The sequence below is a fragment of the Diplotaxodon limnothrissa genome, linkage group LG3 (genome assembly GCF_057381915.1).
Source record: "Diplotaxodon limnothrissa isolate DT_005_m linkage group LG3, D_limnothrissa_male_GT1.1, whole genome shotgun sequence".
Taxonomy (NCBI): Eukaryota; Metazoa; Chordata; class Actinopteri; order Cichliformes; family Cichlidae; genus Diplotaxodon; species Diplotaxodon limnothrissa.
Genome location: NC_140598.1, coordinates 46,624,596 through 46,646,638, shown reverse-complemented (window position 1 = coordinate 46,646,638; position 22,043 = coordinate 46,624,596). Strand labels below are relative to the sequence as shown.

Sequence of the window (22,043 nt, the reverse complement as noted above, 5' to 3'; positions counted from 1 at the left end):
ATAAACATAAAAAAGGTGGTATTTAACATTTTGCTTCTAACAACAATTATATAATGGGCAGAATAAGAAATACAAGGTTAATAGGAAAACAAAAGAGGTAACATTTAATATGTGACTTTAGTAATATTGGAGTAAGTGTCTTATTTTCCTTTCTTTTTCTTTTGTAAGCTATATAAGGAAATGTCATTAACATTGTGAATTTTGTAAAATACAGAGTATATTGTACTTTTTTTCTTCACATACATTGAATGGCATTCATGTGACTGTAATTATTCTCTTAATAATTATTTTATTTGCAATAGTTCTACCAATACTTTTTATTGATATAAAACTACCTGCACAATCATGGTATGTGGTGCTCATTCTACTACAAATATGTCAGTCCCAAAATATAACACTGAATCAACAGACATCTTAATCAATGAAGTGATAGGTAACACTGAATCAGAGTTTTTGAACCATGACTATCCTCATTAACTCGGGGTTAAATCCCCTTTATAGTATAGCCCTTAATTCTGCTGCCTGCCCCAGACTCCCCACCAGCCAACAAGCTGTTATATCCTGCTAGTCAGAGCTATTGAATGGAAGAGTCACATCATCTCCAATCACTCCAATGGACCATTTATTGTGGTATCCACAATGGTGGACGATGGAGACTCACAATAGATCCATAGCAGCACAGAAGATTGAGATGTACTTTTTAAAAGGAAGATGTTCAAAAATAAAACTCCATTCTATAAGTACACAAAGAAAAAATTAAGTTGTAACATACAATGCATGCCTAATGTCTTCATTAGGAGATTTAGGTGCTGTAAAAAAGTACAACTTTAGGATAATGTAACTGAAATTTTACCCGATGTTACAGAATTACACTGACAGACTGACAGACCTCAAATAGTTCTGTCAGTGATTACTGGCAAATTTAAACTGAGAGATAGACTATTTAATTCTATAATTGTGTTATTATACAATATTTACATACCACATACAATTTTGTATGCAGTTGCATAAATATTCGCACGCATTTTAACCATAAAACATCTGAATATCTCTAAACAGATACTGCCACCTAGATAAGTTTAAGAATGTATTGAATTGAATATATTTATCTATTTTTAACTTCAACTCCACTGCAAAAAAAACAAAAAACATAAAAAGCCCCAAAACTTTATTGTATATCACGTCCATCCATCCACTCGCTTCCACTTATCCTTTTCAGGGTCGCGGGGGGTGCTGGAGCCTATCCCAGCTGTCATAGTGCGAGAGGCGGGGTACACCTTGGACAGGTCGCCAGTCTGTCGCAGGGCCAACCCACAGGGACAGACAACCATTCACACTCACATTCATTCCTAGTGGCAATTTGAATTTTCCAATTAACCTATCCCCACAAGCTGCATGTCTTTGGACGGTGGGAGGAAGCCGGAGTACCCGGAGAGAACCCACGCAAACACAGGGAGAACATGCAAACTCCACACAGAAAGACCTCGGCCTGATGGTGGAATTGAACTCAGGACCTTCTTGCTGTGCAGCAACAGTGCTAACGACAGTGCCACCGTGCTGCCCTGTATATCATGTGCCAACCTGAATTCTGAACACCACTGACATGACTCTGACTTGCTCAAGGGGTCTCCTACCAGTGTTCCTCCCACTGTGTAACTAGTGATCCAACTTAGCATAAGCATCATCTTTGTAGTGCCATGGAGTGAAGCACATACAAACATTTGATGTATATACACACACACAATAATCTGGACAACACTGGGTTGCTATAACTATTACTTACTTCTGTACATATGTACATATGCGTCAGGCAATAGAGCAGCTGTGGCGTGCGAGACCAGTCGGCGGTCTGGTGCAGCATTTAGAGCCTCACTACCAAACTGGAATTTCATCTCTGAGAAAGCTATCCCAGAGAAGTAAAGCAAGTGTGTAAGTTCATCTCTGAATGTTTGTAAAGTATTTCCACATTAAACAACTGATATATGGAACTGGACTGGCCATTGGCCGCCGATGGTGATTTTTTGTTTTTATGAGCCGATGTTTATTATTATAATTATTATTATTACTATCATTATTATCATTATGTAACAGTATAAACAATGAAAGGTGGTGGATTGGCCAATTGGTCATATTTGACTCTGGGCTGGACCAATTACAGCCGAGGTGACTTGAATGAGTTGAAGGGAAGTTATGAACTGTTTCTGAGAGACAAATAACACCAGGATCCTTTTCTAAGTAGTACTTTTCTTTCTTATTCTCATTTAAAATGTCTAGCTTTTAATAAATAGTTATCTCAATCTTACAACCAAAGTTTTTATCTTATGTAAAATGTATAGAAATCCATTATTGTATTTAGTAAATATAAATTCTAATATATACCCGAGTAATAGTAGTACCTATAGTACTTTTTCCTTTGGGAAGGTACCATATGTGCAGTCAGCAGTTCTGTTGAAGAAAGATGTTGAATCTAGGTATTTATTGTAGAAAAATAATTGATTTCCTCTGCATTTACTTTACATGTGCATCGGCTCACCATCCTCCCTATTCTGGAGGAATAGGGAGGATGGTGTAGGTTAGATTGATCAGTATTGTTGAACTATGAATTATTTTGGGTGCATTTTTTGCATACAGGTATAACAGAATAGCTTTTGTGTTTTGCTTTTTAAAACTTGAGTAGGAACGTATACACAATGCAGCAAGATATTTAAAAAAATGTATTTATTAGAAAATACACTATCTCGGATTCATATCGGTATTGGCAGATATCCAAATTTTTGATATTCGTATCAGACATAGAAAAGTGTCGTGCCATTTCTAGTACATAAAGTAGCAAAAAAATAGAGAGGGGGCGAGATTTACATCTAAGATAATGAAATATTTTAAAAAGGCAAAAAAACAAAACATATTTGAGATAATTTAAGAATCCTGACCACCTATACAATAGTGGGTAATGCTCACCATGTCTGAGTTTTGACACTTGATTTTTTAACTTTATCATTTAGATAACTGATGTTTTCTTAATACTGTGTCCATCTTCTGATGATTCTGCCACAATGCATTCATTCAAATACAACGGTTGTCTTCAATCTGTCTTCAGGCATGTTTTTGAAATCGTTCAGGAATTCTTGTTGAGGCGGTTGTGACATTCTTGAAGCTGTTATGACATATAATAACATAGAAAGGAACTTGGTTATTTTGTCATTGTATTAAAAAAAAGTGTAATTAATCCTAGCAACCAGATAAAACTGAAACAGAAACTTACCTTTGGGCTTTGATCACCCAAATATATTACAGGCCACCTGGAATTATTTTATCATTTTGGCTGTGAAATTACATAATAATTCTCATCATTCAACAAAGAGGGAGTCAAGCAGATAAAGTGGCACTATGCAATACAGATAGGGGAGACCGGGGATAGTTGTAACGTGGGTCAGTTGTAACACTTCTAATTTCTCCAATCAGGACTAAGTTTCAAATGATGTGACTCATCCTGTGCATGCCCAACTCAGTTCTGCTGTCACATGTGAAAAATCAGCAAATTTTGTCAAACACAGACAATTTAACACGAAAAAAAGTAATTTGTATGCCAAAAAGTAAGTTTTTCTACTTTATTTCAATTTCTAATAGCATTATCTGCTTTGCAGTTAAACTCATCAAACTTAAATTATGTTATTTGTATGTCTATGGGGATATATTCTGTGTAGGTCTTTAGTGCTAATGTTTTAGCCGTTGGCTGTAATGTTAGCTAGTTCATGGCTATAGGAGTCTGGGTCAGTTGTAACAGCAACAGTCTGGGTTAGTTGTAACAATAATGCAGATGTTACAACTTACCACACTATTACTTTAACTTATATTAAACAAGTTGGGGCAACTACATCAGCAGAGAGAGGTTCACTGGTCGCATTTGTATGCCATTGGCAACACAATTCCTCCACTGTTTGTGTTCCCACACATACATTATGCAGACCACTGTGTCAGAGATGGACCAGTAGGAAGTACTGGTAGTGGAAATAAATCAGGATGGGTGCAAGAAACAGATTTCCTCATCTTTCTGAAGCACTTTGCAAACCACACCAAGGTAAGCCATGATAAAAAGTAATGGAATTGCGATGCTGGTGAACAACTACATTTTTTCAGCTTCACTGTTATGTTCAAAATTGGTGCAATAGTTGTAGGTTATAAGGCCCACTGATCCAATGAGGCCAAACTCAAGGAAGACCAACCAAAATTAATGAAATATTCAGTTGCAGAAAATTCCATAATTTGTCTTTTTTGGGGGGTTGGAATATGTTCAAAAGCTGGATTTCTGCATTCTGTCACACACACACATAGCTACATAAATGGCTCTAAGTGCATTCATGTGTTGAATAAACAAAGATTACATGTTAATGTTTTGTTAGTACCCTTATTTCATTGTGTTACATTTCACCCCAGGATATTTTACAACTAACCCAGACTATGGGGTTAAGTAACATTTCACTCTTTGTGTTTGAGATCATACCATGCAATGGGTAATTGTGCTGCAGAGAAAATAGCTGCACTATTTAATAGCAGAGACATGTAAATACTTTGCATTACATTTTGAATCCACTACCTTAAAAGAGCTTCAATTTACAGACAGAAATGTGAAAAATGCTACAACTATCCCCGGTCTCCCCTACTAAGACACCACACTGCTAATAGCATTTTGAGTAGAATGTCCCCTAGTATTTTTTAAGCCTTCATGTACTACTGGAAAGCATACAAAGCATCCATGAATGCATGTTTTCCACCTAACTTCACAATCTGCCCATTTGCTCACCTTGTTCTTCCTGCTCTTGTTCAAGCTCTCTGTTCTCCTCCTTGTGTTGAACTAGAAAATGATAAACATATAATCTTATATAAATATTTATAACAGCAGGTTAGAGATCCATATTTTTATATAGTATAACACCCTGCTTAATGATTTCACATGCTTCTGCATGTCAAATCTTACTTGTTTCTTTTTGCTTACTTGCTTTCTCATTGCTGTCTTCATTCTGATTTCTTTTCTGCTCTTCCTCTCTTGGTCTTTGTGCTGCCACTAAAAATGTAAATGTAACATAAAGAAAATTTACAACCTAATACATTGTATAAAGTGATCCATATTAATTTCAGTTGAATACCAGCTGCTGCTGGACATAGAGAGGCAACAATATTTTCATTTTATCTTCAAAAGCAACTTAAATTGTTGTATTATATAGTGCAGTGTAGGGCTGCACGATTAATCGTTAGAAAATCGCGATCTCGATTCATACTTATGCGCGATCTCATTTCCAAATGACAACGATTAAAAAATAAATAAAAAGACGACGACAACGATTGTACCGCATTTTGATCCGGGACGTACTCTGCATGAAAACAAGCGCTCACTCTTCCTGCTCAACAAATGACAAGGGCGGAGCCTTATACCACGTGATACAGAAGCTGTGCCGTGTGATGCTAAAATTAGCAGGGAAAAAACAACGGAGAGCACGTCAGGGATGACGAGAAAGTGACAGGAGAAAATCCGTCCCGGTCAACCACCCAAACATCAATAACGGGAACCTTATACAGCGCTTCCCTATATACGTCGAACTCCCGCAGGCACAAAGAAATTACAGAGGCTATCACTTATCACCTGACCAAAGATATGGCTCCCATCAACACTGTGCAAAACCAGGGATTTAGGAAAATGATCAACACCCTAGACAAACGCTACACAGTGCCGTCCCGCAACTATTTTTCTGATCTCAATTCTAAGCCAAAAAATCGTGCAGCCCTAGTGCAGTGTCTATGAGTGATTCAGAATGAATCAAAAAATTAGGTTGGAGGCGAAACCGTTACACAATGTTTTAGTTTTAACCACAAAAAGGGAGTCTACCAAATCATGTGTAATCAGAACAATATGCAGTTTTTCTATGTTTCATGCAAAGCGTTATGGAATTACCTCCTTGTCTTCTTTGTACCAGAGCCACTGCATTCTGAGTTATTAATGACAAGTCACCCTGCAGGCTGTACGATTTCACTGTAACATCAAGAACACTGGACATTAAAACTTGTTTTCCTTCTATCCTGTCTTCAGTTCGCAGAATATAACACTAGAAGACAATGTCAGAAAATAATACTAAAATACATGATTATTATTACAGTTGCTATACTTGTTTTTAGGGGCTGACCACCTCAAAAGGGGGTCTAACCTCACATATGGCTGATGCTGATAGTTCACTGCTTTCTAGTGTTCTGCACACAGAGGAGGAAACTGAATAAACATTATCTTCTGGGGGTGATTTTTTTTCCCTCTTACCTCGATAACGATAAATCATATAAGATATGATGCCACATATCCCAAGGACGATAATGACAAAAATTACAATATTTCCAGCACAGTACTGTGTCCCTGTTGTTGGTGAAGGTGGAGTCGTACAATTTGAAACTATACAGAGAGAGAAAAAACATAAGCATCAGAAATGTGAATTACTCAACTGGTGTCAACTGGTTTGTCTGATTTAGTTTCAATTTAGAGTCCTTACAACAAAGGATGCATTGACACCAGCACTGGTTACTAAAGCTGGATCTTTTGTTTAATCTTCATCTCAGCTGAATATGTACTTGTTTGTTACAGAATGTGTCCCATTCAACAACTTACCACAGATCTTACTCTCACACTTTGGTGTGACAGGTTTGGATGAAACACTCTCTGTGTCTCTGCTGGAGATGCAGGTAAAACTGGCAAAGTTCTCTTTGGTGTTGACAAATGCAAAAAGCTGTGCAGAGCTGTCACTGGGATGACTCTTGTTGATGGTGAGCGCACTGACTGGTTCAACTCTCCAGGAGAGGTTAACACCCTCATCCAGAGAAGAGCAGTTCACCACCATTAAACAGCCACTTTCTACAGATGTGCTCGTGACCATCTGGATGGATGGCTGCTGGAGCTTTTCTGCAAGGATGGAGAGTGAAAATGATAAATTCACACAAAGTAAAGACATGTCTAAATAGCTTAATTGAAACCAAGTAGTATATTTGATTGTAGATGGCTGAATTTGATATTTATGCAGCATGTATGCAATCAAAATAAAGACAAAGTCACTAATAGTCCATAAATGCTGCAATTATTTAAAATAAGATAAGCAATAGATGATTTAGATGATGCAACACAAAAGTCAAAATATAAAGGATTAACACAGTTTTATTTATACATCACTTACGTTTTGCTGTGAGTTTAATCTGATTTACTTTGTCGTCACCATTACTGTTGCGTAATTCTACATTGTATTCAATGGCATCACTTTCCTTCAGGTTGTGAATTGTTAGGTCACCTATAGAATAAAATACATTGAAACAAAATCAAGAAAGAAAGAAAACTCCAATTCCTTTACAATAAAAAAGCTGATAAATGTCACCTGATGTTGTGTTAAGAGTGAGTCTCCCTGTGTACTGAGGGACACGTTCAGTGTTTATTTTGTCATTGCGATAAGTGGCAATCAAAGTGATGTTGGTGAATATTGACCACTCAATTTTGGTGAGACGCCATGATGGGTCGACTCCTGCCGGCAACGTGGCATTTTCTCCAAGATACCCAGAGATTTCCTGAGGTGATGTAGCTACTGCTGCTAAATAAATACATAAACACATTTAGTAACACTATACATTATCTCTCAGGTTTAAACACTAAAAAAAGGAATGAAAAGAACTCCTATAAATACTCGCAACTCTAAGCATCAAAAGCTCCAGTATTCTGTTCTGTTCTTTGAACATTTTTACAGGTTATTTTATGTGAATTTTTTAATACAAGAATCATGTTGTTTGCTTTCATTTCAGTCATCCATAAATAAGTGATTATCATAAAATGGCTAATGAAAGCTATCTGTCATACAATTACATAATGGTCAATCATCCGGAAATCCCAAAAAGTTGATTCTTTTCATCTGGACGTCTCCCACTGAAAACATTATGTCCAGATGAATGGAATAAACTTTTAGGGATCCTTGTTCTCCTGGTTTTTTGAGCAGCATTTGCAGTAGTTTCAATGATAAGTAGGCAATATTAAACATCTAGTGTCAATATTTTTCTTTTTGGTTAAAACTCCCAATGGCACCATTAGTCTAGACAGAGAAGTGCTTCCGACATTTTTAATTAATTAATTATTTTTTTAAGTGTAAGCTAGGTTACATATCAATACAGATTTAAAATATATAATCTCTCAGGATAAACAAAATCGCACTAAAAATGGTCAAGCTAATAGATTGCTCAATACAAATGTATGTTAATGAACACTAAACATAGGGGATTGAGATTGAGTCAAGAGCGTTAACAATGTGTTCTATAAGAGAAACGGAAATAAATGTAACAGCAGCCATTTTGCACACCCGTTAATCAAACTTCCTCCTTTTTTATAATACGAACAACAGTAAATCATTCAACTATACTCACTGTTCTTGGCATAAATCTAAAAGTTAAATGATAAGAGTCACATCATTTACATCCAGCATGTGAGGCAATTATTTCACAAGTTAGGTTTTGTACCTAAAGAAACGAGCAAGTTTCTTTAGGTACAAAGAAAGATGTGCCAGACTTGAGGTCTGGTACATCTTTCAATGATAAATAGCTTCAGATAATGTACACGGAACATACCTTGAAAGAAAAGAATAAGAAGTGTTGGCAGTCTCATGGTAGCTGACATTAAAGTGGCAGTGACTTCCTGTTGTTTTGTCTACGCTACATCACTTCTTTTTCCTCTTTAGCTGCTTCCTTTAACACCCACCACAGCGGATCACCTGCCTCATTCACACCAACCCTTTGCCACATCCATAAACGTTTTTCCTTTATTACTTCTTCATCACAGCTCCATATTAAGCATCTTTTTTTCCAATATGTCGACATTCAGAAAGAAATATTGAGAGCGCAAATAACACATTGCGAGCAAGCACAAATGCAAAAACTGACGGAGAGAGGGGCTACTATTCAAATCAAATCAAATCAAATCACTTTTATTGTCACATCACATGTGCAGGTACATTGGTACAGCACATGTGAGTGAAATTCTTGTGTGCGAGCTTCACAAGCAACAGAGGTGTGCAAAATACAATAATGTAAACAAGCAAAATACAAGAATGGCTACATCTGAAACTAATAAATATATGTACAATATATAATAGTATATGCATTTCTGGATGTGTATACTAAATATTTTCCTACGTGTGTGTGTGTGTGTGTGTGTGTGTGTGTGTGTGTGTGTGTGTGTGTGTGTGTGTGTGTGTACACATATTTTACAAATTAAATAGAGTAAACAACAATAATAATTATATAAAATATACAGAGTTGAGTGTATATGGATAATAGCAAACACTGAAATACATTTTTTGCATGCAGCAATGAATTTTTTTAGCTTTTCTTCACTCAAAATAAATTTCTTCTCAAAATGCAACACTTGCACCTGCCATTTTTTTTATGTGTGCTCAGAATAGTGGCACAAAAATAACACCATACTGCACTTCCTGATTAACTATATGTCCACCATCCATCAACTTCTCAAACTACTCCTTGCACCTTCTCAGCATGCTATTTTCCTTCATTTTGATCTCTATCCTTAAATCATCCTAACCTGCTGCATATCCTTTCCAGTCCGATCTCTCTGCCAGGCCAATCAAGATCATATCTATTCAATTCGATTCAATTATATTTATATAGCGCCAAATCAAAACAACAGTCGCCTCAAGGCACTTTATATTGTAAGGTAGACCCTAGAATAATACATACAGAGAAAATCCCAACAATCAAATGACCCCCTATGAGCAAGTACTTTGGTTACAGTGGGAAGGAAAAACTCCCTTTTAACAGGAAGAAACCTCTGGCAGAACCAGGCTCAGGAAGGGGCGGGGCCAACTGCTGCAACCGGTTATGGTGAGAGAAGGAAGACAGGTTAGAAGACATGCTGTGGAAGAGAGACAGAGATTAATAATAAGTATGATTCAATGCAGAGAGGTCTATTAACACATAGTGAGTGAGAAAGGTGACTGAAAAGGAAAAACTCAAGGCATCATGGGAATCCCCTGGCAGCCTATGCTTATTGCAGCATAACTAAGGGCAGTCGTTACGTATTTAAAATACAAAATATGAGTAACTGTATTCCTTTACAGTTACCGTTTAAAAAGATGGTATTTAGAATACAGTTACTTTGTTGAAATAAATGGACTACACGGCGGTATTTTCCTGTTTCATATTGTGGCGGGTCAGGACTGTTTGGGTTTTGTTTGACAGTTATGTTCTGTTGTTCCAGGCGGCAGCGTTACGGTTGCCATGGTTACAGGGTGACGTTCTCTCTACGACTGTGTGTTTCCTGCAGGACTGGACTGGGACAAAAAATCAGCCCGGGCATTTTGACTAGAGACCGGCCCACCAGGTATTATAGGAAAAACCATAAAGCCTGTCGATGAAAACAAACGCTGTTGTCACAGTGATATACACTGTCTTGTTGGCATATATATATCAATCTAATAAACTTAATGTCAGGGTCCTGGGTCTGAGCGACCCAGGATCCCTGAGCAGTTATAGACTTATATTACTTATGTATTTTTGGTGTTGCTCCCCCTTCTTCTCTATGCTTGTACATATGTGTATGTGGGTGGCTGTGTGTCTGAGCACTCGTTTATAGGAGCCTTCAGGCATGGTGGGTGTGGCCCTGCTAGGGGACTGTCCACACCCGAAGCCACGCACCTGCTGCTGATCAGGCCTCGTCGGGGGAGCTACTTAAGAGAGTCTTGGAGCTCCCACCGACGTGGGATCATTCCGTGAGACTCCATGTTAGTCATCCTGTTGAGCCGAGTTAGTGTGTGTATGCCTGCGGTTATATGTGTCCTGACGGCTGAGTCTATTGTGTCCCCAGGAGAAGTGTGGAGCGCCAGACAGCAGCCAGCACGAGGAGTGCTGAGACACGGGAGTGGAGAGCACTGAGACACGGACTGATCACGGAGAGACACGACACGGGAGTCAGGGAAAGCACAGGGATTTATTGTTGTTTTGTTCCATCACTGTAAATAAACGCATTGCTTGTACATAGAGCACCGCGCCTGGGTCCTCCTTCCCCACACTCCCCACGGTTTGCCATGCCAAACCGTGACACTTAAAGTTTATTAGATTGATACATATTCACCATCCTCCCTATACTGGCATTCTAAACAGTACAGAAACCCAAAGACTGCTTGGTTTAGTTAACCTCTATCTACAACACATGGTGGAAACCTGAAATGAAGACAGAGAAGACATGAGGTGAGACATGACCATTACAGAATATTAAAAATAATAAATGACAGATTTAGAGATATTTTCATAAACTATTCATTTACCACATCAATAAACAGCATGGCAGGGCAAAATATTTTTCCAACATGGCAACCTTTAAAAAGTGAAAGGAGACAGAATGACAGGTGAGAAGGAATAAAACTTAATTGACTTTTTGATGGCATTTTACATAGTACTGGTACAGAATCTAGAAAATGTGGGAAAATACTGGCATCATATACAATACTTTCTTCTGAAGAAATTATGATGGGACCCTGAAAAAAAATTACTATGTACAATAATGGATTTCTATACATTTTACATCACATGAAAACATTTGTTGTAAGATTCAGATAATTATTTGTTTAAATGAGAATAAGAAAGAAAAGTATGTCTTTGTGCCCCCCCCCCCCCCCTTTCCCAGTTAATCCCCTACCTGGCCCCCTGGCAACACTTTGCTAGATCCACCCCTGCACAGTTACCAGCTGTCAGCTGCGTAGAAAAAGGATCCTGGTGTTATTTGTCTCTCAGAAACAGTTCATAACTTCCCTTCAACTCATTCATGTCACCTAAAAGGTAAACCTGTTTCTCCATCACAGCTCTGATGATTCAGTAAGGACATCTCCTGGTTTCATCTTCATGTTTCCCTCTCACCACATAACCAAACCGACATCATGACCAGCAGCTTTTACAGCTGTGGCTCCAGCTGATACTAGAAATGAATATTAAATAAATTTTAACAACAGCTGATCAAGCTTAAACGTGCTGCTGTTGTTTAGAGCGACATCCACTGCTTTCTTCTTTCTGGTGCAAAGTTGGAGATAAACAAACGAGAGACGATCAGCTGATCATTGATCAGTTTCATGATTGAAATAACAACAGGGGAGGGAGGGGGAGAGAATGAGAGAAGAAGAAACAGCTGTGCAGCATAAAGTCACAGAATAAATCCAGCTTTGTATCTTTTTCATTGTAGCTGAAGTCCGGGACAAATCGCGTTCTTTCTCAGCTCAATACGAAACGCGTAATATTTTCTCTGAATACTAGACGATTCCGGGACAGCTGGCAACTCTAATAATTAACCTTATGAATTAAATAAAGTTCACTATCAGTAACATCATAGCACCCACCCAGCTGTGTAGAAACTCCGTCATGCTAGCTAGTATGCCGTACAAGTTATTGTAACTGACTGTAAAAAGTCAGCACAAAGAAAATAAACTCCACCTAAACTTGGTTTATATCTGACCCAGATAGACTGCAGGTCATACGTTGTCACCTGAAGTTCAGTTCACCTGACACTGGGACCGGGGGCCGCCTCGGGTCTCTCCTCCTCCTGCCTCAACTGCTGGCCTCCACCACTTGCTAATGTCATTGCTAATGTTATTGAATCTGTGGAACCTCCACAATAGCCACCACCAAACAATTGAGTTATTTTTACACAACGGCCAGCATCTGGCCAATCCACCAGCTTTCAGTGTTTATACTGTTACAAAAAAAAAAAAAAAAGACCAATCTGCCCATAAAAATGAAAAATAACCATTGGCCCACCGGGCAAATGCCCCGTATGCCCGATGGCCAGTCCAGCTATCGTTTCCTGGGCGAGAGAGCGCCTTTTTGTTGTTGTTGTGCTAAGCTAATAGGCAGAATGCTACAGGCATATCTATAAAGAATGTGGCCTCATGGGCAGTGTAGTCCGTGCTGCAGGGAGAATGAACTGCCATACACGTTATGTGTCTGGCATATATATATACACATACATATATACATATACATATATATATGTATATATGTATATTAGGGGTGCAACGATACACAAAATTCACGGTTCGGTTCGGTTCGATACTTTGGTGTCACGGTTCGATATTTTTTCGATACAAAAAAATGTTCATGCCTTTTTAACCCTTTACAGCCGATCGGCGCGGGCACGCTCTGTTTTGCGTAACTATTTTTAAATCCCGGTAGCTCTGCAACCACGTAAGCTAGCGCAATAATTTTTTTTGCATATGAAACCGGAGGAGTTGTACTTACATCTGATGCCATCAGCTTGTCCTAGGTCACGGTTTCCTTCCACATAAAGCTTTGCAAAAACTGCATAAAAAGCGCTTGCAGGAACAAAAACATAATATTCCAGAAACACGCTGTGCCGATCCAATCAGCTGTTCATAACACTTCCTATGTTGGAATAGACGTCAGCGCGAACTTTTGCATTTCCGCCATTACCTGCCCGAAACCGGAAGTGACGTCATTTTCGCGGAAATGTAGTCTTTTTTATGATCAGGGCCTCAGTGCATATACTGGTCTTTTTAAAAGTTATCTTTGACTTTATGACTTTCTGTGTCGTTTCTGGGATGCTTAGGACTCATATTGCACTGCTGGAAATAGTTTATTTTGATGCATATGCTGCTTTATTGCAAATTTGCAGTATAATATTTATTTTCGTTTTTCCTGCAGTGTATAAAAATTGGTGTATTTCAAAAATAAAACTATGAAGACACTCAAAATAAATTTCCTGTGGTGGGAAACTATTTTGTGCAACTTTTTTGTATTTACAGTTTTGAGGGATAAACCTCTTAAATTTCTCCAACTACAAATATATGTTAAAAAAGCAAAAACGATTTTCAATTTTTTTGTAGTTTATTGACCTTTTTTGCAATTTATGTAATTACTATGCACTTAATGAATACATATTATTAAAATCTGGGCTATAATGGTTGTATTGATGTATAGCAACTTGAAATGCTCCCAAAAATGGCTCCACAGCAGGTAAAAATATAATATAAGCTCTGGCAGACTTGGTTCTATGGTAGGTCTTAAAGGGTTAATTTGTCATTTATTAAAGTTATAAATATATATTTTAACTCAAAAGTACAGTTTTTAAATTTAACCCTAACCCTTGTGCGTGTTTTTTATTTTGACAGTGAATGCGCACCTGCAGACCACTTATGTGCAGCCCTGGTTATTTAGCTCGTCATATTGCAGCCACAGAAATTCTTGTATCCATGAAATCATAAAGCTGCACTTTCTTTTTGCCTTATAGTCTGATTTGTCATAACTTCTCCGTTTTGTGGTAAGCTTTTCTTTGGCTGTCACTTCTTCACCCTGACCTGTCTTATTTGGCTCAGCAGAACTAAAATATATATCTGTCTGTGAAGGTTCTCAGTCATCCAGGTCATCGTAGTCAAATATATATCCTGCTGCTTTTACACACGCACTCACATAAGCTCAGCGATTCTCTGCGCGATCAACCTCTCACATGTTTAAGCTTGCTGCGGGAGATTTCACTTGTCATGTTTGCATAGTAAGCTAACAATTAATAAGACGATGTCAGAGGAATTGGTGCACAAATTATCATCACTCACAGATCAGTGCTGTCGCTCTCTATACACAGTTCGCGCGATTGCAAAGTGAAAGCAAAAAAACAAGCGCAAATTCAAACGCAATTTCAATATGTCACAAATTGACAGTGGCTCACCGATGCCAATGACATAATTACCCAGCTACATTTCTGAAAGAATGCAAAAGCATTGACATATATTTTTCCTTCCTACAATAGCCCGACGGGCAGGGCAGAGATAGATTTTGGTAGCCCGACTGAAAAAATCACTAGCCCCGGGACGTCGGGCTAGCAATATTGCGAGCCCTGTATCTGATTGAGGAATCACTCATCTTTGGAAAAGAGAGTTTATTACAGAGAAATGTCTCTTTCCAAAATAAAAGCTATACTATCCGCTTCTTCTGGGCTATATTCTCAGCAGCATATTAAACATATCAGGTCTCCATAATGAGAATCCTGTGCTAACAGCTGTCTAAATGACTCAGCTAAAGTTAGTAGCATGCTTGCTTGTTTTTTTTCTGCTTCCACTTGTCTTTGCACTAGGATGATGTCGGCGTAAATGTGCAGTCATATTCGTTGTGTTCCCACTAGTGCTTTCAGGTTAATCTTGTTGAAATGACCTTAACTCCACAACACGGCAAATCTCCATTAACGAGCTACCGCCGATTGCCCCGTGCATGGGGCTAGACGGCCAACACGTTAACGAGCTAACTGCGCTAACACACTAGTTCCCACCCATGTAATTGAGCATTGCATGGCACATCCAACATACTGTTTTACTTTAGTCTATGACTCACTTACCTTCAGGGTCATACGTCACATGAAAACCAAAATAATTCCAAACGCCAGATCTGAATGATCCATGTTGCAAGGAGAGCTTAACTTCTGTCTCGCTAGCTTGCCCTGCGCTCTTCCTTCTGACAATGCTGTCTGTGTTGAGCGCTCAGTGAATCTGCGTTCGACTACTCCACCTAGGCTGCACTCTCGAGGCTAGGCGGAGTAGTTGAACGCAGATTGACTGAGCGCTCAACACAGACAGCATCGTCAGAAGGAAAGTTGATAAAATAAATTACAAATTTTGTATTGTTCGATACATATGCTTACCGAACCGAAAGCACTGTATCGAACGGTTCAATATCGATACGAATATCGTTGCACCCCTAATGTATGTGCATACATATATATATATGTATGTGTATATACATATATATATAGCAGAGCAGCTGGATAGCGTAGTGGTTAGACTACACGCCTTTGGGGATCGCAAGTTCGATTCCTGCCTGGGGCGTCTGTATCCAGTAAGGGTCCTAAGGCTAGACCTACCGCAGACATGAGCGAGACAGATAAATATGAAGGCATGCCGGCTCGGACGTCGCCCGGATCAACAAGGTCCGCGTCAGGTGTTGAGGAACCAGGGCACCCTGACGAAAAGTGGGCTACTGGAACAAGAAGGCATCGGTGGGCAAGAGACGAAAACAGGGCGTTGTTGGAATGCTACTACGCAAGTAACCCTGGCGGAAGGGGCTACATGAATAGGATGATGGACCTATGGATTCTTCGAGACCCAACATCCACAATGACGGCGAAACAACTAGTAGCTCAGTGTTCCAACATTCGAAAGAAGGGACTGCTCTCACAGCTAGAGATTGACAAGGTACAACACAAATGCTACAGCAAGGAGGAGTCAGGACGCCAGGTCAGGGGGGAGATATCATCACCCCCACCCGAGATTGGGTACATAGCCCCAAGTGCGATAGGAGAAGGATCGTTGAGTGCGAGAGGAACTGACCTGAAAAATAGGATCATGGCCAAGCTTGAAACCTGGATCCCCCGTAGCCGGTTACCAAGATTACGTGAAGTACCCTCAGAAGGTCTGCTCGATGATGTTAATGCAGCACTACGGACAATACCTACAACCACGATTACCGACACTAACAAGCTGATCTACAATACGGCAGCAGTGATCAGTGAGTTGCTTGGCTACAAGTTGAACAGAGGGCAGTACCCTCCATGGAGAAGGAGGCTAGAGGGCAAGATCAAAGTAGCACGGAGGGAGGTTAGCCAACTAACGGAGTTGCAGAAAGGTGCGACAAAGAAGGTGCATAAGAAATACAGCAAGCTGTCCATACCTGAGGCCTTGGAAACTGCCAAGCAAAGACTCACAGCCTTGGCCAGCCGCTTGAGGAGGTACACCAGAGAGATAGAAGGCAGGAGAATAAACCAGCTGTTCTCCACAGAACCAGCAAAGGTGTACTCTCAGTGGCAAGGGAACAATAATAATAAGAGAACAGCACCACCAAGGCTGGAGACGGCGCAATACTGGAAGAGCATATGGGAGAAGGACGCAACCCATAACGGCAATGCTCAGTGGCTAGTGGATCTGAGGGCAGACCACAGCGACCTCCCTGAACAGGGTCCGGTAACCATCACAGTGGCAGATATCCAAGAAAGGGTCTCCAGTATGAAGAGCACCCGACATGGTTCACGCCTACTGGCTAAAGAAGCTGACTGCACTCCACGAGCGTCTGGCAGCACAAATGAACCAGCTGCTAGTTAACGAGAGACACCCGGAATGGCTAACCGAAGGTCGGACGGTCCTGATCCCCAAGGACCCCAAGAAGGGACTGGTCCCCTCCAACTACCGACCAATAACCTGCCTCAGTACTACATGGAAGCTCCTGTCAGGCATCATATCGGCTAAGATGAACAGGCACATGGGTCAATACATGAGCGGGACACAGAAAGGAATTGGCAAAAATACCAGAGGCGCAAAACACCAGCTACTGGTAGACAGAACAGTCAGCCGAGACTGCAAGATCAGACTGACCAACCTGTGCACTGCCTGGATTGATTACAAGAAGGCCTATGACTCAATGCCCCACAGCTGAATACTGGAATGCCTAGAATTGTACAAGATCAATGGGACCCTAAGAGCCTTCATCAGGAACTCAATGGGGATGTGGCGTACAACACTAGAGGCCAACTCCAAGCCCATAGCACAAGTCACCATCAAGTGTGGGATCTACCAAGGAGATGCTCTGTCCCCACTGCTGTTCTGCATAGGCCTGAACCCCCTCAGTGAGATCATTAACAAGACTGGCTACGGATACCGACTACGGAACGGAGCAGTTGTCAGCCACCTCCTGTACATGGATGACATCAAGCTGTATGCCAAGAGTGAACGAGACATCGATTCACTGATCCACACTACCAGGCTATACAGCAATGACATTGGAATGTCGTTCGGACTGGAGAAGTGTAGTCGGATGGTAACAAAGAGAGGGAAGGTAATCAGAACTGAGGGGATTGAACTACCACAAGGCAACATTGCAGACATAGAGGACAGTTACAGGTACCTGGGGATCCCGCAGGCAAATGGGAACCATGAAAAGGCCGCTAGAAAGGCTGCAACCACCAAGTACCTGCAGAGGGTCAGGCAAGTCCTGAGGAGTCAGCTGAATGGTAAGAACAAGATCCGGGCCATCAACACGTACGCCCTGCCCGTGATCAGGTACCCTGCTGGGGTAATAGGCTGGCCAAAGGAGGAGATAGAAGCCACTGACATAAAGACAAGAAAGCTCCTTACCATGCATGGAGGGTTTCACCCCAAGTCCAGCACCCTGAGGCTGTACGCTAAGCGGAAGGAAGGGGGCCGGGGACTGGTGAGTGTCAGCACCACAGTCCAGGATGAGACAACAAACATCCATGAATACATTGGGAAGATGGCCCCAACTGACCGAGTGCTCAGTGAATACCTCAGGCAGCAGAAACCCAAGAAAGAGGAGGGAGACGAGGAACCATCATGGAAGGACAGGCCCCTGCACGGTATGTACCACCGGCAGATAGAGAAGGTAGCTGATATCCAGAAATCCTACCAGTGGCTGGACAAAGCTGGACTGAAAGACAGCACAGAGGCACTAATCATGGCAGCACAAGAACAAGCTCTGAGTACAAGATCCAGAGGCTGGGGTCTATCACACCAGGCAAGACCCCAGGTGCAGGCTGTGTAAAGATGCCCCAGAGACAATCCAGCACATAACAGCAGGGTGCAAGATGCTAGCAGGCAAGGCATACATGGAACGCCATAACCAGGTGGCCGGCATAGTGTACAGGAACATCTGTGCCGAGTATAACCTGGAAGTCCCGAGGTCAAAATGGGAGATGCCCCCAAGGGTGGTGGAGAATGAGCGAGCTAAGATCCTGTGGGACTTCCAGATACAGACGGACAAAATGGTGGTGGCTAACCAACCCGACATAGTGGTGGTAGACAAACAGAAGAAGACGGCCGTAGTGATCGATGTAGCGGTTCCGAATGACAGCAATATCAGGAAGAAGGAACACGAGAAGCTGGAGAAATACCAAGGGCTCAGAGAAGAGCTCGAGAGGATGTGGAGGGTGAAGGTAACAGTGGTCCCCATGGTAATCGGAGCACTAGGTGCGGTGACTCCCAAGCTAGGCGAGTGGCTCCAGCAGATCCCGGGAATAACATCGGAGCGCAGTCCTGGGAACAGCTAAGATACTGCGCAGGACCCTCAAGCTCCCAGGCCTCTGGTAGAGGACCCGAGCTTGAAGGATAAACCGCCCGTATGTATACACATACATACATACATACATACATATATGTATATATATATATATATATATATATATATATATATATATATATATACACACATATATATATATGTATGTATATATATATATATATATATATATATATATATATATACATATATATATATGTATGTATATATATATATAATATATATAAAACGCTGTTTTATAATGACACCTTTGAATGACGAAAGACACACAATTTTATCCATCATTTCTATCAATAACTGTGTTATTATTCCAGACAAACAGGCTCTAGCTAGTGTTAAAGAGTATCTTTTCATAACCACTAAAGGTTTACCCCCATATAAAGACATAGCACAAGGGTAAATAAGATTTGGCTGCCCATGGTGGTGTAACGTCTGCACCACCAATGTAACAATACAATCATCCTGTTTTTAACACTGTCTTTTATTGTCATCTTTTAATCTCATCCAGCTGTTTGTAAATATGGCATGTGTCAACCTTTGCTCGTGTTTCATAATAAAAGCCCCCTGCAGTAATGAGGGCACCTATGCACTGAAACTCTTTAAGGATTTTAGTTTGAAACACATGAAGGAAATTTTTAGTTTTAGAGCTTCTGCAGTTTCAAAACAACCTGATATTAGAGTATTCCCATACAGGCCTGCTGCTGATAAAAGCCCTTTACCAGCATTAATGTATCACTATTATATATATATACTGTATATCCAATAGGAGTTTGAAATAGGCCGTAAATGTATTTGTGAGGCCAATGTAAATTATTGAATATACTATTTTTGCTCATAGAGGAGGACTTTATAAAGTGGGAAGTGCACAGTACGGTGGTTAGCACTGTTGCCCCACAGCAAGAAGGTTCTGGGTGAAAAATAACCAGCTGTGTAGAGTTTCTCCCCATGTTTTCCTGTCTGGGTACTTTGGCTTCCTCCACAGTCCAAAACCATGAAGTTGGTGGAGTAAGATCAAGTGGTGATTCTGAATCTGGTTGCCTGCTTCTCTTTGTTAGCCCAGCTACCTCTTGATCTACGATAGCTGGGACAGGTCCTGCTCTTAATTTAGCTTTTGGAGGCAGCTGATGCTGTGCTTGTTTGTTACAGAATGTGTCCCATTCAACAACTTACCACAGATCTTACTCTCACACTTTGGTGTAACAGGTTTGGATGAAACACTCTCTGTGTCTCTGCTGGAGATGCAGGTAAAACTGGCAAAGTTCTCTTTGGTGCTGACAAATGCAAAAAGCTGTGCAGAGCTGTCACTGGGATGACTCTTGTTGATGGTGAGCACACTGACTGGTTCAACACTCCTTTAACACCCTTTTCCAGAGAAGAGCAGTTCACCACCATTAAACAGCCACTTTCTACAGATGTGCTCGTGACCATCTGGATGGATGGCTGCTGGAGCTTTTCTGCAAGGATGGAGAGTGAAAATGATAAATTCACACAAAGTAAAGACAATACTTGAAAATGCATTGAAAATTTAGGAAAGGTCTGTATTGTGATGATAGTTGATCATTAATACATCACTTACGTTTTGCTGTGAGTTTAATCTTATTTACTTTGTCTTCACCATCACCGTTGAGTACTTCTACAGTGTATTCAATGGCATCACTTTCCATCAGGTTGTGAATTGTTAGGTCACCTATAGAATAAAATACATTGAAACAAAATCAAGAAAGAAAGAAAACTCCAATTCCTTTACAATAAAAAAGCTGATAAATGTCACCTGATGTTGTGTTAAGAGTGAGTCTCCCTGTGTACTGAGAGAAACATTCAGTGTTTATTTTTCCTCGTTGATAAGTGGCAATCCAAGTGATGTTGGTGAATGTTGACCACTCAATTCTGGTGAGACTCCATGATGAGTCGACTCCTGAGGGCAATGTGATGTTTTCTCCAAGGTACCCAGAGACTTTTGGAGGTGATTTATCTACTGCTGCTGTTTGTACACCTTGTAATGCTGTTAAATAAATACATAAACACGTTTAGTAGCACTGTACATTGTCTTTCAGGTTTAAACATTAAAAAAGAGAGGAAAAGCACTTCTAAAAATACTTTTGACCTTCGATTAGAAAAATGGGTAAACATTTCAACTCCACTGCATGAGCCAACAGATTTTGTTTGGTTTCATTTGACCCATCTCTAAATAAGATATTATCATACAATGGCTAATGACAGCTATCAGTCACGTAATTATGTTTTGATCTTCATTAGAAATAATTGGAAATATTTCTAATATTGAACATCCTTTGTCAATATATTTTTCTTTTTGGGTCAAACTGATAATCCCAATAATTCCCTCTGTCTAGATATCAAACATTCTCCCTTTTAAGGGTAAACTAGGGTAGTTATCAATACAGATTTAAAATATATAATCTTTCACCATAAACATCAAAACTACAAAATCACACTAAAAATGGTCAAGCTAATAACATGCGTAACAGGAATATATGTTAATGAACACTAAACACATGGGGATGCAGTCCCATTTTGAGAAGAGTTAACGAGTTTTATGAGAGAAGCCAGAAATGAAGCAACGTGACAGCAGCCATGTCTGTACACCAATTAACCTTCCTCCTTTTTTCTAATGAGAACAAGAGTAAATCATTCCACTGTACTCACTTTTCTTGGCATAAATCTAAAAATTCAAAGAGAAAATGTGGGCATTTATGTCCAGCATTTAAGGTTATTAATTTAAAAGTAAAGTCATTTTCAAAACAAAACTGTAAAAATATATATTTTTTATTTTTATCTCGACATCTGGCACATCTGTGGATGATAAATAGCTTCAGATAATGTACACAGGACATACCTTGAAGGAAAACAATAAGAAGGGTTGGTAGTCTCAT

At 40.1% G+C, this 22,043-nt stretch overlaps 1 protein-coding gene and 1 pseudogene across 1 annotated transcript; both read right to left on the bottom strand.

Annotated features, from left to right (window-relative positions):
- Nucleotides 1-3,047: 3,047 nt before the first annotated feature.
- On the bottom strand, nucleotides 3,048-8,668 carry LOC146636161 (uncharacterized). The gene is made up of 9 exons (XM_085350737.1): nucleotides 8,632-8,668; nucleotides 7,401-7,607; nucleotides 7,206-7,316; nucleotides 6,647-6,937; nucleotides 6,305-6,433; nucleotides 5,948-6,025; nucleotides 4,994-5,062; nucleotides 4,802-4,852; nucleotides 3,048-3,154 (listed from the first exon to the last, which is right to left on the bottom strand). The coding sequence occupies exons 1-9, from the start codon at nucleotides 8,666-8,668 to the stop codon at nucleotides 3,060-3,062; spliced, it is 1,068 nt and encodes a 355-aa protein (XP_085206863.1). The 3' UTR covers nucleotides 3,048-3,059.
- A 2,132-nt stretch (nucleotides 8,669-10,800) lies between these two features.
- Nucleotides 10,801-22,043, bottom strand: LOC146636160 (CD48 antigen-like; annotated as a pseudogene).

What these genes read in the sequence shown, in the direction of transcription:
- LOC146636161 (XM_085350737.1), bottom strand. Translation starts at nt 8,668, where the DNA reads ATGAGACTGCCAACACTTCTTATTCTTTTCTTTCAAG. An exon ending in TCTTATTCTTTTCTTTCAAG is followed by an intron (nt 7,608 to 8,631) that starts GTATGTTCCGTG and finishes TTTATTTAGCAG; the next exon opens with CAGTAGCTACATCACCTCAG. An exon ending in GTGTGAGAGTAAGATCTGTG is followed by an intron (nt 6,434 to 6,646) that starts GTAAGTTGTTGA and finishes CTCTCTGTATAG; the next exon opens with TTTCAAATTGTACGACTCCA.